This window comes from Hemicordylus capensis, chromosome 3 (assembly GCF_027244095.1).
Source record: "Hemicordylus capensis ecotype Gifberg chromosome 3, rHemCap1.1.pri, whole genome shotgun sequence".
In the NCBI taxonomy this organism is placed as follows: Eukaryota; Metazoa; Chordata; class Lepidosauria; order Squamata; family Cordylidae; genus Hemicordylus; species Hemicordylus capensis.
The window spans coordinates 284,453,053-284,469,834 of record NC_069659.1 but is presented as its reverse complement, the minus strand read 5'-3'; the positions used below and the strand labels follow the sequence as shown (position 1 = coordinate 284,469,834).

General features: G+C 45.3%; 1 protein-coding gene across 4 annotated transcripts in view; it reads right to left on the bottom strand.

Annotated features, from left to right (window-relative positions):
- SEMA4G (semaphorin 4G) overlaps nt 1-16,782 on the bottom strand; it is a 185,838-nt gene that overhangs the window by 87,701 nt on the left and 81,355 nt on the right. For all 4 annotated transcript variants that reach the window (XM_053310014.1, XM_053310017.1, XM_053310016.1 and 1 more), the window contains one exon: nt 11,958-12,197. In XM_053310014.1, coding sequence (XP_053165989.1) covers nt 11,958-12,078 — 121 coding nt within the window. In that variant the 5' untranslated portion in view covers nt 12,079-12,197. The remainder of the gene's footprint in view (nt 1-11,957; nt 12,198-16,782) is intronic.

The window sequence follows — 16,782 nt, the reverse complement described above, 5'->3', positions numbered from 1 at the left end:
GAGTTGGTTCAAACTACCAGAGCAGTGTAGCAAGAATATTATTATTTTAGTTATAAACCCTTGCTAGTTTCTTAGCCTTCCATACAGCACCAAGCCTTCACTATTCCAGGGTTTCCCCTTTCGTTCCTGACCTGAGCAGATGAACCATACTTGATTACATTTCAGAGGCATTGCCAAAGCATCATCGGATCCAGCCAACCAGAAAGTAGCTTTCATGTCACTTTGGTAAATTACATACAGTGCCTACGTGGCAGCAAAACACCTGCAGTACTATAGAGACATCATGTACACCTCACCACAGGGTAAAATGAGACAAGCCCAAACAAGGAAATAATAAGTTAGGTACCACTTGCTCTGAAAAGGTGGATCAAAGCAACCCTTGCAACTCAGAGGAAGGAGCGGGAGGGGGAAGGGTGAATTTCCCCCCAAAACCCTCCAGTATAGCCATCACAAATAAACAAGATGCTGGTTTTAGGAAAGGGGGTTGTAAATCATCCACAGCAGCTACTTGGGGGGACATCAAGTTCTAACTAAAAGCAATTAGAAAGTGGGGAATTCACTAGCAGGAGTGTCTGATGGTTCATTGCGTTTGCTCTCCCCCTCCCCCCTCCCCACATTTCTTCCAGTTTTAGCTTTCAGCAATTCGTCTCGTTTAACTATTTGTCTCCCCAGACTAAAGGCTAGCCCAGTTTTGTTATAATTTACCCATGGAACCTCATGTTCAGGGGCGTAGCAAGGTTGGAGTGGGCCCAGAGACAAGATTTTAAAATGGGGCCCCCCCATTCAAAGTCCAGGGCCTCCGCACACCCCAGGCCCCCAAGGATTTAAGTCTGATATTCCAAAATAAGTAAGCTGCCTGGAAATACATTTCACTGAATACACACACGCACACGTCACAATATATAGTGATATACATTGAGTACTATACATTTGTTTTACTTTTAATGCCTAGAACACACTAGAAAGATGAATGATTAAAATGGGCCCCTCGCTGCAGATTAGCCAAGGAGACTTTCAACCATGCAGGGTGAGCCTATGTTTGTTTTCCCAGAATTCTGAACAAATTCAGTCAAGTTTGATTGCAGGAGGTTTTTCACAGGAGGCTTTTAAAGCCCTTTAACACACCTCTCCTCTGGAATGGAAGTGCTGCATTCACATGTTGGCCAGATTTACCCTGAAGTCCCTGCAAGTTATTGGGGAGCAGTTCATACACAAGAAAAATAAAATAAAAGCACAAGACATGCTTCACAGTTCTCACTCAGACCTTCTGGGTTGCAAAACAACTTGAACATAAGTGCATTTATAAATGAATGAATAAAATAAATATAATACTGTTTGTTCCAATAGTTTTTGTAATTTTCTGCCATGAAACAAGCCACTTATAGGACTTTTTAGATAGTTTTTTTTAAGCCAGCAACTTTTCCAAGCTGTTTAAAAATAAATATTCAGAGACTTCTCAGTCCCTCCCCACCATATCAAAGCCCTATGGCAAGCAGATGCCTATATATCGGGGGGTGGGGAATGTAACCACAAAAAGGAGTTCACACTCTACCTGGCAGCAAGGGGTCTTCTGCTGCAGAGAACAGTGGTGGCCACTCTGGCTGCCTCCTCCTTCCTGGCTGGCTTGGGCCCTGCTGGAGTTCAGGCTTCACAGAGACCTACACCAGACCTCCGTGGAAGCCCCGCCCACCCGCCGATCAGCTGAGAGGCGGGAGAAAAGGAGCTCTTTGCAGCTTGTCTGCTGCTCGATTGCCGGCCAGGAGAACAAGCTGGAGAGACGGCGAACAGGGCAAGTGGCTGAGGAGCCTTGGGGCTGGGCAGGGGGCAATGGGGAGTCACGTGAGGTGCCTCTGGGGGGCCCCTCCAGGCAGTGGGGCCCCCAGACAACTGTCTCCCCTTGCCCTATCGTTGTTACGCGCCTGCTCATGTTAAAACTTTTACCTATGTATCTAACCCAGTACTATTGATAGAGATATTAAATTGCATTTGTTGCACACACCCCTCTCTCTCCCCGCCCCCAAAACTCTCATTTACACAGAGGCCAATAATTTGCTGGATCATGAACAAGCAAATTGCCCACATACTGAAGACATTCACACAATCAAAAACTGTGTTCTACCCGGGTTTGGGAGCTATGTGTGTGCTCCCAATTTTCAGTTGTGTGGAAGCAAGGTAAGAGGAAAACCTGGTTAGAAGTGATTGTGTGGAAGTAAGGTAGGAGGAAAAGCTACCCAGGTGTTCCTCCTACCTTGCTTACACACAACCGAAAATTGGGAGCACACACAGCTCCCAAACCCAGGTAGAACACAGTTTTTCATTCTGTGAATGACCTCACTGTTTCCACTCCTTGCATGCCTGGCTGCATTCAAATTTCCTGGTTTATTAAATTACAGTTTTCTGTGACATACAAATTGGGAAAAACAGGAATTTTACTCACCACAAATCCCCATTATCGAGGAACGTAGGAGGGCATGGGGTATCCTGAAGGGTACTCAATGCTCTCCTACCTGTGTTGGAGAACATAAAACTGTAGTTCACCAGATCAGAAAGCTCTGAATTCAGTCAAGTGTGCAAAGTGAGGGTGTGTGTGTGGGAACATGGTACATTTGTGTGTATGTGTGTGGGAACATGGTACATTTTAGATAAACTGCTCCAAGAATCTGCAAGCAGTGTGGATGCCAATGACATCATGGAGGTGCCAAAGGTGAAGGAGAAGGCTGACCAGGTGAAAGATGGGGAAAGCATGGGCCCCAAAAGATACTATGCACAAACCAAGCTTCAAGTTCAGTACCTGAGGCAAGGCCATCGGCCTCTTTCCTTTCAGAACAGGTTTCTTAGAATGCTAACCTTGCAATCAGAATACAATGTGAGACTCGCCAGATGGGGTTAGGTGGAGAGAGCGGCAGGGGCTGCGAGGATCGAGGGCCGTACAGCCCCAGGAAGTTCCAGGATGCTCTGCGCGAGTGTGTGGGGCATCCTGGAGAGACCCCTGAGCCCGGGAGGCTGCTTGCTTCCAGTCGGGGGTCTACTTGTGTGTTGCCGCGCTCCGTGGCACACACGAGCAGAATGCCAAGGTAAATGGCGCGCTCGCTCTGTTAACCTCAGCTAAGGGGGGGTGTAGTTTTGGCAGTTTGCTGCCGAGAGCCGTGCAGCACACGATTGCCCAAAAGCAGGCTAGGCTCCCTTAGCCCACTTTTTGGCAATCGTAAGAATTGCCTCAATGACTTACACTTTTCATTCTAAGCTCATCTATTGATGCTTTCCACAAATTGGATATCCCCCCCCCCCGCCCCCATGAAGGAGGAAGCAAAGTCCTGGCACTACCAAGCAACTCCAGTGTTGGGACTGAATGTTAGTATCCAGAAGCTACTCAGAAGCAGGGAGCCAAGACAGGTGATTGGTGCACAAGGTAACTGAGGTAAAGAGAAGGGAATTATTGACCATCCCCAACATGTAATGCTCACAAAGAAAAGTGTGATCATGTGTTTGTAATGCCTCAGGGTTCCCGGGAAACTGGAGCACAGGAGATTGCTCCAAGATGCTGATGTAATCAGACATGCATGTTGAGACGAAAGACAGCAGCACTGACAGCTCCAATCTGGCATGTAATAACCGGTGGCAGCTCACACACGGCAAGAGCCCATGGCTCTCAAAGCAGGTTTCCCCTGTCTCCCTCTTCTGCAGAAGAAAGGCAAGGAAAGAAGGGTGGAACCAAAGGGCAGGGCCAGGAATCTCAAACCAGTGATATTTCCTCTGTGGTTATAAGCCTTTGCCACAAGATAAGCAATATCTCTGCATCATTTTCATCATTATGCTACCCAGCGACTCTGTAGAGCATTTTCGACAAAATATCAATGGTCACAATGTATTTATTTTATCTCATCCTAACCACGAGTGGTAGATAATATACATCTCTCCATTTTTTGGATCATTTCCCCCGCTATTTCCAGTCTTCCAACTAACTGAGGAAAAAGTAAAACATACACACCTTGGGGGCCCGTATAGGGCTGAAAGATGAGATTCAGATATTTCAATCATTACCACACAATACAGCGTCACTTCTAGTCTTCTCTCGATTGTTTTGGAGGACTGCTCATTTTTGAATATCAGCAGCCCTCTTCTCTTATAATCCCCCCACTTGATTGTGGAAAGCAGGGGTGGTGGAGCAGGAATGGAGGATGTGGGTAGAATCTCTCTCTCATGAAAGTTGAATGCATGGCCAAAGGGCGTATTCCCAGTAGGTGTGTTGGCATTATGGGGCAAGGCAGAAGGGATAGTCCTGCACCCCCACCAGTCAGTAAACATGTGGGGGGACTGTGTGAGAAGAAGGCTACAGAGGAGTGAAGATAGAACCTCATAGCAAATGTTATTTCTGATAAACAACTCTATGCTGACTCCTCTATTCGTGTCAGGTTTGACCTGAAAGGGGCTCTGACAGACCCCATTGCCACGTCTAGAGGAGTCAGGCAAGGTTGTTTTTTGGCGCCAGCCCTTTTTAATTTATTTATTAATGACCTGGCCTCTGAGTTGAATAAGATGGACGCTCACTCCCCCAAGTTGGCAGACCATCGGGTTCCGGTGCTCCTATATGCAGATGATTCGATCCTTCTGTTCCAGACCCAAATTGGTCTCCTCAGACTTTTGAGAGCGTTTGCCCAATATTGCAATGATAACCATCTTAGCATCAACTTTGCTAAATCTAAGGTGCTGGTGTTTTCGAACACCAGAAAGGTTTACAGCTGGAGTATCAATCACATCAAGATTGACCAGGTTTTTAAGTTTAAATACCTTGGTATTTATTTCCAGTCAAACCTTAATTGGAAACCTCAGCATTTACATGCAATCCATACTGCACATTCCACTTTATATGCTTTTCTTCGTTGTTGTTTTTTTCACTAGAGGTGGTCAATACATACCTTTGGTTCTCAGAGTGTTCCGAGTCAAAATTGTAGCTCAAATGCTCTTTGGGGCTCCACTTTGGATTCAGGGGATACAGTCGGAGATGGATTCTATTCAGTCCAGATTTCTCAGAGCCATCTTTAGAGCGCCGAAATGTGTCTCTTATGCCGCTCTGTGCCTGGAGTCGGGTTCCTATTCCATTGCCTGTCAGGCTTGGGAGCTTACACTAATTCGCTGGCTTAATTTCTGCCTTGGGTCTCAGGGATCATTGTACATCCAACTTATGTGGAGGGACAACTTCCCTAACTCCTGGCTATCTGTGGTTACCAAAAAAGTGCTGAGTTTGGGGCTTTCTCCCTCCAATTTATTGTCCCTCTCTCTTACCAGCGCCAAGGCTATTACGATCCAACGTCTTAGAGACATTGAGTATCAACGCCTTGTCTCCCTAGCAAATAAATGTTGTTCTCCCATATATCTTAGTATTTCCCTTCCTGCTCATAATCATCCTGCCAAATATCTTTCCACGCTCCATCTGGTCAAACTGAGGTCAGCCTTTGCAAGAGCCAGGCTGAATATTCTACCCTCTGCCTTGCTCCTTAGAAGGTTTTGCAAGGATGCCCCTGTATCGGGGTTATGTTCTTGTGGTGAGGTCTGCTTAGAAACAGTTGCTCATGTATTTCTGTACTGCCCTCTGTTTCGTGACTCAAGGAAAGAATTACTGACCCCCTTATTTGTTTAGTTTCCAGACAGGCCTGACTCATTTTATCTTAATTTATGTCTTACTGATATTAATGAGAGTATTACAAAACTGGTTGCTAAATTTTTATATGGGGCTATGAAATTGACCTCTCGTCATGGAGTTTTATGAGACCAATTGTGTATCTTTTAGTTATTTTATGCTTTATATATATGCCTGCTAACAGGCAATAGTTTTAATTTTGTTTGGCTTATGGCCGCAAATAAAATGATTCCATCAGAATGTCTGAAGAGACACTCCAAATTGGAGGACACCAGAGCAAGTTTTATTATTATACAGTCAAGGCAACATTTGGGTGAAGCTGCAAAATAATCAAAGCGAAAAGCAAGAAGAAGGAGGCAAATATCTTGATTGTTACACAAACTTTAAAAAAAATTGAAAGAGATGTATGGAACTGAAGACACACACACACACAACACACAAGCAGTTTTCTCCATGGTAAATTCAAGGGACTAGTGGCAGCCCCCATCCACACTCCCTCTAAAATGTGCAGCTGCGCACCCGCACACTAAATTTAACCCCCCACACAGCTATTTCATGCAGCTGCTGCTGCTGACTGCCAGGTTGTGACTCCCTCTCCCCACTACTGCTTTCCCCCCAGCTGTGAAGGTGTGCCTCTCCCTGTCCTCTAAACAGCACTGCTGCCTTCCCCCTGCCTGAGGCGGCCTTCCCCACCACCGGCTGTGAAACTGTGTGACTCTCCCCCTACCCCACTGCTGCCGCCAGCTTCCCCACTGCCGCCTGCAAAGTTGTTTCTCCCCAACTCCCCCCCACACACAATGCTGCATTTCCACCTCTGCTGCTGACCGGGGGGGGGGGCTTCCCTGCCACCGGCTGCAAAGTTGTGTGACTCCCCCTCCCGCCACTGTTTCCCCTCCACCAGCTGCAAAATTGTATGACTACCCCACCTTTCCCCCGCCAGCTTCGCCACTGCCACCTGCAAAGTTGTCTCCCCAACCTCCCCCTCCACTGCTGCATTTCCACCGCTGCCGGCAGCAGGGGGCTTCCCCACCACTGGCTGCAAATTTGGGGGCTCCCCATCTCCTTTCCCCACCAGCTTCCCTGCTGCCGGCTGTGAAGTTGTGACTCTCCCCGGATCCCACCCATCCCACTGCTACCGGCTTCCAGCCTCTCTGTCTCCCCACCATCCAGCATCCTTGTTTTAAAAAGAAATCCAGAGAATGAGTGATCTGTTTTATCTTTGGCCAAGCAGTGGGGAAACTGTGTGGGTATCCCTAATTAGAGCCTCTTGGCTAGCTTGCTGTCCTCAGTGTGGGTGCTGCGGTTTCCATTTCCTCCTGCACACGTGTTTTTCTTTTACTATTTCTAATAGCCTGGGTGCAGTTATCCTTTTTTCCTTTTGTTTATTCCTTCCTTCTGTGCTAAAAATTTACTCTGCCTCTCCATTCCCTCAAGAAAGGGACAGGTCCGTTGTTTCCAGGTCTCTGTTGCTAAAGCACAAATGGAGCTGCTTGCATCCATTTGAAAGGGGGATGAGTGTGTGTGCGCGCACATGTGCACGCATGCATGCATGCACAGGGGGCTCTATGACTCTACATAAGAACATAAGAACAGCCCTGCTGGATCAGGCTCAAGGCCCATCTAGTCCAGCATCCTGTTTCACACAGTGGCCCAACAGATGCCGCTGGAAGCCTACAGGCAGGAGTTGAGGGCATGCCCTCCCTCCTGCTGTTACTCCCCTGCAACTGGTACTCAGAGGCATCCTGCCTCTCTGTGGAACTTTGCTTCTTTGCATTGAAGATTTTGCACAGAAGGAGCCATGGAAAGGCTTTAAAAAAAAAAAAAAGCCACCAGAACACTGCTCGCCACTGCTGCAAGAGCCCTACTGAAAATGGGGGAAAGCTTGCCTGAGCCTAGACAATGGTGTCAGGGCACATGCGTGCCCATTGCCATTTACAATAGGCTCCTGGTAGAGCGGGAGAGTGGATTCTAGATTGTGCAAAAGTGGGGTTTAAAAGCACAAACGCAGAGACAAAGGCTGCTGCTAATGTGCCTTTTTCAAAACTGATTGGTAATCCTCCCGGTGACCCTCTGTAGTCCCCTTCTTGCTGTAACCTGCATTTACCTAATTAGCAGCTGCTTCAATTCTCCAGCCCATTGTGAGAGCAGAGGGCTAGGGGAGAAAGAAGGACAGAGTGGCATAGAGCAATTCATTCACTGCTGCTGAATCTTTCTGACTGACTTGACTTTTTCAAACCCTCTCAAAGAACCTCAAAAGGCTGAGGTAGGAATTCCTTTGAAAGAAGCCATGACTTCTGTTTCTTTCCATTTTCTTCCTGTAGGTTGATTTGGCTCCTTCAAGAACAAGGAAGTGGTACAGTAGGAAAACTGTAAATGGAAATGTTTCTCTGCCATACAGAACTCTGGGAAAGGAACTCCACAGGGAAGTTAGAGTGGGGGTATTTTGCTTAATTATTATTTTTTAAGCACATGTCTCTTAAGAAAGAAAGAAAAAGAACTAGTTTACCTTCCATACAAAAAAAGAAAAGAAAAAAACAAAGCATTTTTACCATTGTTTGCTTTTCCAGTTTCGTTAATTTGGGTAATTGCTTAGTCAACTTTCAAAAATATACATTCTGTCTTTTACAAAAAAGCAAAATTCCCTTTCATTTAAGATTTGTCATGCAGGTCCCAGATTGTGTATTATTTCCATGGCATCATACCAGCGTCAAATACTTAATTTTTAAAAATCTTTTTGAAAAACAATTCTTATTATATAAACTCCCCAGATTTCTATATTGCAGAGAGCTGGTGTTTCCCTGCTGTACCACCTCCTCATTCTGTGATGCTCAGAACAGGAGGACCCCCACCCACACACAATACTTTGTTTTATTTTTAAAAATTAAAAATAATTAGTTTTATTTTTTTTACTTGTATGCAATCCTTCAACAGTGTTTCTAGAACAAGTCACAAAATGTTTGACTGCTTGATCTGACATAGCACACAAAACAATACATATAGCAGTATAGTGTGGATAATTTGGCATTGCTTTCTGCTAGTTTTAGTATATTTGACTGTTTTTATTAATATTTTAATTGCTATATTTGGTTTTAATATTTTGCCATTAAGTGCTGCTTGTGTGACATCATCGTCATTTATATACTATTATTTATGTGTGTGTGTGTTGCATCTATAGTGGCACTGGCACATAACAATGCACATGTGTGCGTACACTGCCTTGACACTGCCGTCCAGAACAAAACTCATTCTGCTCAATGATGGAAAAAATTAGAGGGAACACTGGCCCCCATCAACCCTAAGCACATCTCTCAGATTATTTATTTATTCAGCCAAAGTCAAATATGCTGTACAGTCCCCCCGCACCATGCAGAGATGACCATTCTCACCGTGCAGTGCTGCAGATTGCCCAGCAGCTATGGGGCTCCTTTAATGGAAACTGAGCCCTTGAGCTCCTGCATCGTCTTGGAAGGCATACACAGAATGCTAGGAAGTGTAGCCCTTCTCAGTGCTTTCCCCACAGAGTGCTCTTAAGAGAGGGCTCCATCTCTCTTAAAGGGCTCTCCCAGCACAGAGAAAAGTAAGGTACTGTGCAGAGGTCAGCACAGTGAGAAATGGCCCTCGCAGTCAAGATTTTATGCCAAAGTGTTCCTGCTTGAAAAAATAGTGAAGATATCACTGGTATACAGGATTTAAGTATCTTCTGCAAATCCTTAAAGCAAGACACAGCTTGGCTTGCTACCATCAACATTTTGTCACAGCACAACTCAGCACAACTTACAGTTCAGATCAAAACCACAAAGCCTTTATCACTCTATTATTAAATCACATATAAAACAAATATATCCAGATAATTCAGCTCTTCCCAGTTTGCATCCTTCAAAAAGCTGCCAAAGAATGAAGAGCTGCTAAATAAAAGTCAGTGTGTGTCTTAATGGCAGCCCTTTGAAGGCCTACCCTGCCTTTCCCCACAGAACCTTCTGTTTGATTAGGGGCCAGACAGATAAGAATAAGCACTGTCAAACTCTTAGAACTTCCACTGCCTAGCTGATCAACCTACAGCCTATTGCCAGGCAAGAGGAAACTAAAGAAGCCAAAGAACACAGAATGCAAATCTTTGCCACACAACTACCTTTGTGTACCCTGAGCACGTACTCCTACTTTGCAGGTAGGGTTCAAAAAAATCTTTCCTGCACATTACAGGTCACAACGCAAGAGCAGAACCATCTGCCGTAGCAACATTTGGCTGGTTGTTTACAGACTTAACCCTTTAATGTAATTCATGCTAGGATTTGTTTACTGGCTCGAGATTAATGTGAGGCTAAAGTAATTTAAAACAGTGCAGAAGAGCCCCTGGATTGACAAGAGCTCTCTTTCTAACCTCAATATAGCCAACCATGCGACCAATACCGGAGATAGTACTTTGGGCAGAGGTAATTGTGTGGACATTACAAATCACTAGGGATGTGCAGAACATTTCACCAGCAGCCACTTTGAGTGTTTCAAGCTCGAAACAGAACACTCTTTAAATAAAGGGCCTGTTTTGAGCATGGAGCACAACCATCCCAGTTTTGATTAAAACGTTTTGACGTTCCGAGAGCCACTTTGGAGGTCTGTTTTTTCCTTGCTGATTGGTTTTCTGGTACTGGCTTCCGACTGGCATGCGATCTCCTTGCTTATTGATTAGCTTGTTATCATACAAACCAAGTGCTGTCATGGGCAACGCTGCCCCCACTGGCAGGAGGGAGGGAAGGGGAACACAAAGGGAAGGAACTGGAAAATTTCAAAGGGACTGGGAGGCAAAGAGCCCTTATAGTGTGCCTCTCTTGAAGAAGAGGATACATCAAGAGAGGAGGAAGGAAGGTTTGATTTTGTGTTTTTCTCTTCTCAACACTGAGTATAATATGCTGTACTATTGCTGCTATAACTATTGGGTTTTGCTGGATCTCAGATTGACAAAGGCAGAACTTTGGTGCCTTCCTTGAGTTGTGGTTTGATTTGCTTGCAAGACAGTGTTGTGGTGAGAAATGGACTGTGTGTGTGTGTGTGTGTGTGTGTAATATTTCTTGGTGACTGCTGTGATGAGCTCCATGTCTGGCCTTGAGGCTAAATAAGTTCACTTACTGCTCTGGTCTGCTCTGCAATCTGCATTGCAGGGTGTACTCAGTCAAAATGTGGCTGACGTTACTCTAGTTGAGCTTATGGCCATGCTTGCTGCTAAGTAAGGGTGCTGCTCTGGCAGCTGTTGCAGTGTTAGGAAGTAACATAAAGGGTCATAACTGTCTGTGAGAGACCAAATTGTGCCAATGATGTTACTGCAGTGCAGGCACTGTGGCTGGCAGTTGATTTGGGGGGCAGTGATTCTTTTTTGGCCATTTTTGGACTGTGTTTGAAATGTGTGTTCTGTGTTGGGAGGGACAGAGTCCCTTTTACTGTATGCTTCTGCAATGTTTTTCAAGGCAGGGCTGCCAAATGCATTGCAAATTGCCATGCAAAACTTGTGTGCAGTGCACTCTGAGAGTGCAACTTGTTCCGGCCATAGGGAACAATGGAGAAACTTGAAACACCCCCATTATTCCCCATGAGTAGTTCCTAGGGACACCAAAGTGTGTTGGGTGGTAGGGCATGATGGGTGCTACCTACAACCCAACCCACAAATGAAATGGGTAAGTGGGGGATTTTAAACGTAATAACCTTTCCCAAAAACCTCTATAGGATCATATGGGGGCTTTGGGGAAAGATTAAAAGTTTGTTAAAGATTGCCCATTTCTTTGCTTGCCCATTGTGTGTGTGTGTGTGCGCGTGTGTGAGTTGGGTGGTGCATAGCACCCATCATGCCCTACCATACAACCCACTTTGGTGTCCTTAGGAGCTATCCATGGGGAACAATGGGGTGTTTCAAGTTTCCCCATTGTTTCCAATGGCCGGAACACTTGAAATGTTGTGAGTTGTTACATCAAAACAGCCGGGTTCGGCTGCTGTTTCAACGAAACATTGGGGCCATCTGTGTTTCATTTTGAGCTTGAAACAGAATGCAAAATCAGTTTTGTGCACATCCCTACAATTCACAGCAAGCACAAATTATACAAGAATAGTGGGCATGGGAATGTGGTCAAAGCATCCTATAATTCTGTTCCATTGTGAAAACATACACAGGAGGCGGTCAATACATGATGTTCAACCCTTGTCAATAATAGTTGAGCAGCCCTGCTCTAGAGAATACATCATTATATGTGAACTTGGTTCACTTCATATATACATTGCAAATATGCCCAACTAAAAGACTTATTTTAATCCAGGGAAATCTGGAAAACTTCTTTACCGTTATAGACAATTGTCATTCGGGGTGTGGCATCCAAGTCCATAGCAGAGCGTCTGGAAGGGTATCCCATCGTCATGACCACAAGAAGAAGCATCAGATAAAGGGACACATTCGTTCTCATTCTTCCTGGACAACCAAGGCTGCTGCCCACTGGGCAACACAGCCCTTTTCAACAAGCACCGTTCTAGTTTGCTGATGATCCTCCCACTGGTTTCTCCAAGTGTCTCCACAAAGGAGTTTCTGAAACAAAAATAAAAGTATATATTTAAAAATAAATAAATGCCATGTGCCGTTAATCTAAAGAGCTAGTAGCATTCCCCAAGCTCATAAATATGTCATGGAGATATGGATTTTTCCCACTACAGTGGAAACACTGTGACATCAAATTAAATCCAACTATGCAAAATTACAGGAGACAAACCAGGAATGCAGATGTATTCAGAAGCTGAAGAACTGAGCAGCAAGAGTGCTCTCTTTGGGGGGAGCTACAGCTCAGTGGTAGAGCACCTGTTTTGCATGCAGAAGGTCTCAGGTTCAATCTCTGGCATCTGCAAGCAGGATTCATTGGAATATAGAAAGCTGCTTTATACTGAATCATACCATTAGTCAAGAGAAGTATAATGAGCGGCAGCAGTTTCTCCAAGGTTTCAGGCAGGAGTCTTTCTGGAAATGCCAGGGATTGAACCTGGGACTTTCTGCATACAAAGCAGATACTCTATCACTTAGCAACCACCCCATCCTCAATAGTGGCATACATGAGTCTCCTATCCAGGCACTGAGCACATCAAAACCTGCTTAATTTCAGCAAGGTGGCTGTATCGCATGCTCTTCAACCTGAGCTGCACAACTGCAACCCTCCTGCAGATGCTGGACTACAGCTTCCATAATACCTGACTATTGGCCACTGTGTCTAGGGATAATGAGAGTGTAATCCCAAAACAACTGAAGGATCAAGGTTCATGCTCAGGGCTAAGACCCTTAGACCATGCTCTGAGATAGGTTTTCATCCCACAGTGGGCCAGATGCTCCCAGTATAAGGAGCACCTTTTGGCCCGCCTGGGGGTGGGCACGATGCAATCCCATGTGAAGCCCAGCTCCAGCATCTCCGACACACAACAAATTCCCTCTCTGGAACCATAGAGAGCTGATGCCAGTCATTGGCTTAGATGAATCAATAGTCTGATTTAATATAGGGCAGCTTCAGCTGTCTCTGAACCACACCAGTCTAGGCTCATCCAGTTTGCTCTTCAAATTTTCTCCAAAATGGAAAAGTGCAAAAGGCAGGCTAGCTATCTTGCTTTGGCCCAATGCACTTTATTCTGCTGCCCTAGTTTCTAATGTCCAGCACTGCCTCGCTGAGCCCCAAGCCTCTTCTCACCAGCTGGTCTTGTGGTACAAAACATGTATGTTAAGCAGAGTCCACTCTGGTTTGCATTTGAATGGGAGACGTGTGAGCACTGTAAGATATTCTCCTCTGGGATGGGGCCACTCTAAGAAGAGGATCTGCATTCAGAAGGTTCCAAGTTCCCTCCCTGGCTACTCCAAGACAGGGATGAGAGAGACTCTTGCCTGCAACCTTGGAGAAGCTGCTTACAGTCTGTGTAGACAATACTGAGCTAGATGGACAAAGGGTCTGACTGGGTATAAGGCAGCTTCCTATGCTCCTATGTTCCATTCCTACACCCTGGCCTGCTGCTCTCCCTGCCAGCCCAGTCTCACTGCTCATCTTGTTCCTTCTACCCCTTTTCAGTCCCACCTTTCCCAGGAATGCACCATTTTAAGTATCCAGCATGAACCCCTCTAGTATTAGTGGTCAGCTGATATTTCAGATTTTCCTTCTATCTCATTTCAAGCAATCAACTGTCAGTTACCAACTAATACGTCACATATGAGAAATTGACTCGGGCCTCTACACAGCCATTCTCAACTCGTTCTGACAAGATTCTTGAAAGGCAGATATTTTTCCTTCCCAACTCTGAAAGCCATTCTCATTAAACAATACTACAAACAAAAGAAAAATCTGGATTCTTCAGGAATTGGTCCCGTGTTTTTTAAAAACAACAACTGGGAAATGCTCCATGACAGCAGCAACCCTACAGCTTTGGTAGCAATTCTCTCTGAATCATTCAATTTCTGCCCGCATTGCTTCCGCAAATTCAGGTCCTGCTGAGTTGTCTAGGGTTGTGAGGGGGCTAGTATGTACCCCCTCCCCCTTGAATTTAAATTCTGAACCATCGGTCACTCACTGTGGCACTTTTTACGAATAAAATCTCTCAGATTTGGGCCAACCTGGATTCAACAGTTACTGCAATCTATTGTGGAGATGTCCAGCAACTCCTCTCATGGAATTAGATTGGATCATTTTCAGTTTGTGACTCCTGAGGAAGTGGACAAACTGCTTTGGATTGTGTGCCTACAACCTGTTCTCTTGACCCTTGCCCAACTTGGCTTATCTCATCTGATAATCATATTATCAGAGGGGATCCAGTAAATATTATAAATGTTTCTTTGAGGGAAGGCAGGATTCCTCCTTGTCTTAAGGAAGCAATTATTAGACCACTTTTGAAGCAAACTACACTGGATCCCTCAGAGTTAGCTAATTATAGACCTGTTTCAAATCTTCCATGGTTGGGCAAGGTGATTGAGCAGGTGGTGGCTTCTCAGTTCCAGGCAGTTTTGGATGATGCAGAATATGCAGACCCATTTCAAACTGGCTTTCGCGTGGGCTATTGAGTTAAGACTGCCTTGGTCAGCCTGATGGATCATCTCCAACTGGCTATCGACACAGGGAGTATGACTCTGCTAATCCTTTTGGATCTCTCTGCAGCTTTCAATACCATCAACCATGGCATCCTTCTGGATCGTCTGAGGTAGGTGGGATTGGGTGGCACTGTTTTACAGTGGTTCCGCTCCTATCTCTCTGGCAGATTCCAGATGGTATCGCTTGGAGACTGTTCTGCTAAGCGAGAACTGAAGTGTGGAGTTCCACAAGGCTCCATACTGTCTCCAATGAATGCTTTTTAACATCTACATAAAACCGCTAGGAGCGATCATCAGAAGTTTTGGTGAAGGGTGTTATCAATATGCCAATAACACCCAGATCTACTTTTCCATGCCGACCTCATCAGGAAATGGCATATCTCCCCTAAATGCCTGCCTGGAAGCAGTAATGGCCTGGATGAGGGATAACAAACTGAAGTTGAATCCAAATAAGATGGAAGTACTGACTGTGAGGGGACAGGACTCGAGAGATGCTTTAGATCTGCTTGTTCTGGATGGGGTTACACTCCCCCTGAAAGATCAAATACGTAGCTTGGGAGTGCTCCTGCACCCAAAGCTCTCCCTGGTTTCTCAGGCTCCAGTGGCCAGAAGCACTTTTTATCAGCTTGGGCTGATAACGTTAGCTGCATCCTTTTCTAGAGGTGAATGACCTTAAAACAGTGGTACATATGCTGGTAACTTCCAGGCTTGTCTACTGTAATGCACCCTATGTGGGGCTGCCTTTGTACGTAGTCCAGAAACTACAATTGGTAAAGAATGTGGCAGCCAGATTGGTCTCTGGGACAATATAAAGGGGCTACATAACACCGGTTTTGAAAGAACTGCACTGGCTGCCAATATGTTTCTGGGTGAAATACAAAGTGCTGGTTCTTACCTAAAAAGCCCTTAACAGCTTAGGTCCAGGCTATCTAAGAGAGTACCTCCTATGTCATAAACCCTGCGGCTGTTACGATCTTCTGGAGAGGCCCAGTTATGGATGCCACTGGCTCATTTGAGGGCGACCCATGACCGGGCTTTCTCTGTGGCTGTCCCAGGGCTTTGGAATATGCTCCCTATTGAAATAAGAGCATCTCCTTCTCTGTTTGCTTTCAGGAAGAACCTCAAGACTGTCCTGTTTTTACAGGCTTTTAGAATTAATTTTAACAATTTTAAAACTTGTTTTAATATTTATCTTATTCTATTGTTTTTATTATGTATTTTGTAACTTTTAAATATTTTAAATTTTGTACACTGCCTAGAGATGTACATATCAGGCAATATAGAAATGTGATAAATAGATAAATATCAAGGCGATTCACACACGTGTGCAAAACTGGGCTAGGGGAGCCAAGCCTGGTTTTGCACGCGCTTGTGAACCACTGGGGTTGGGCTCAATCTTGACAGCACCACAGCGGCAAACCTGCCTACAGACCCACCCTTCATATTGAGGTTAAGGGAGCAAGTGCTTCCTTAACCTTGTTTCTTTGGTTGTGTGTCAGACACGGCTACAAGCAGCCACGTCTGGCAGCATCAGGGGGAGGATCCCCATAATGCACCGTGCACTCACACAGTGCATCGTTGGAGCTCCGGGAGGCGGGGGGATGTCCTGGCACCCCGACCCTCAGAGCTGCCGGCAGCAGCTGGTACTCATGTGAGCAGGTGATCCACCCGCCCAAGGACAGCAGATTGCTCATCTGTAGGGAGGTAAGCTCTTTAGGGCTTCCTCCCCATAAACCCGGTAGTCCTTTCTCACTGCTTGTGAGAAAGGGCTCATCATATATTAAACATTTGGGTCTAGATGTTTCTGGAGGAAAACAATGTGGTAATTGTGATTTACTCTCACCCTCCGGGGTGTGTGTGTGTGTGTGTGCGTGCACACGCAAGTCACTAAAACTCAAAATACAACATAGGGAGTGCTTACAGAAATGATGTAATTTATGTATGTATTATTTATTTTTCTATGTAAACCACTTTGTGAACTTTGATTGAAGAGCGGTATATAAATATTAGAAGTAGTGGTAGTAGTGAGAGCATCTTTTGCATTTTTATGCCTTACAACATCACA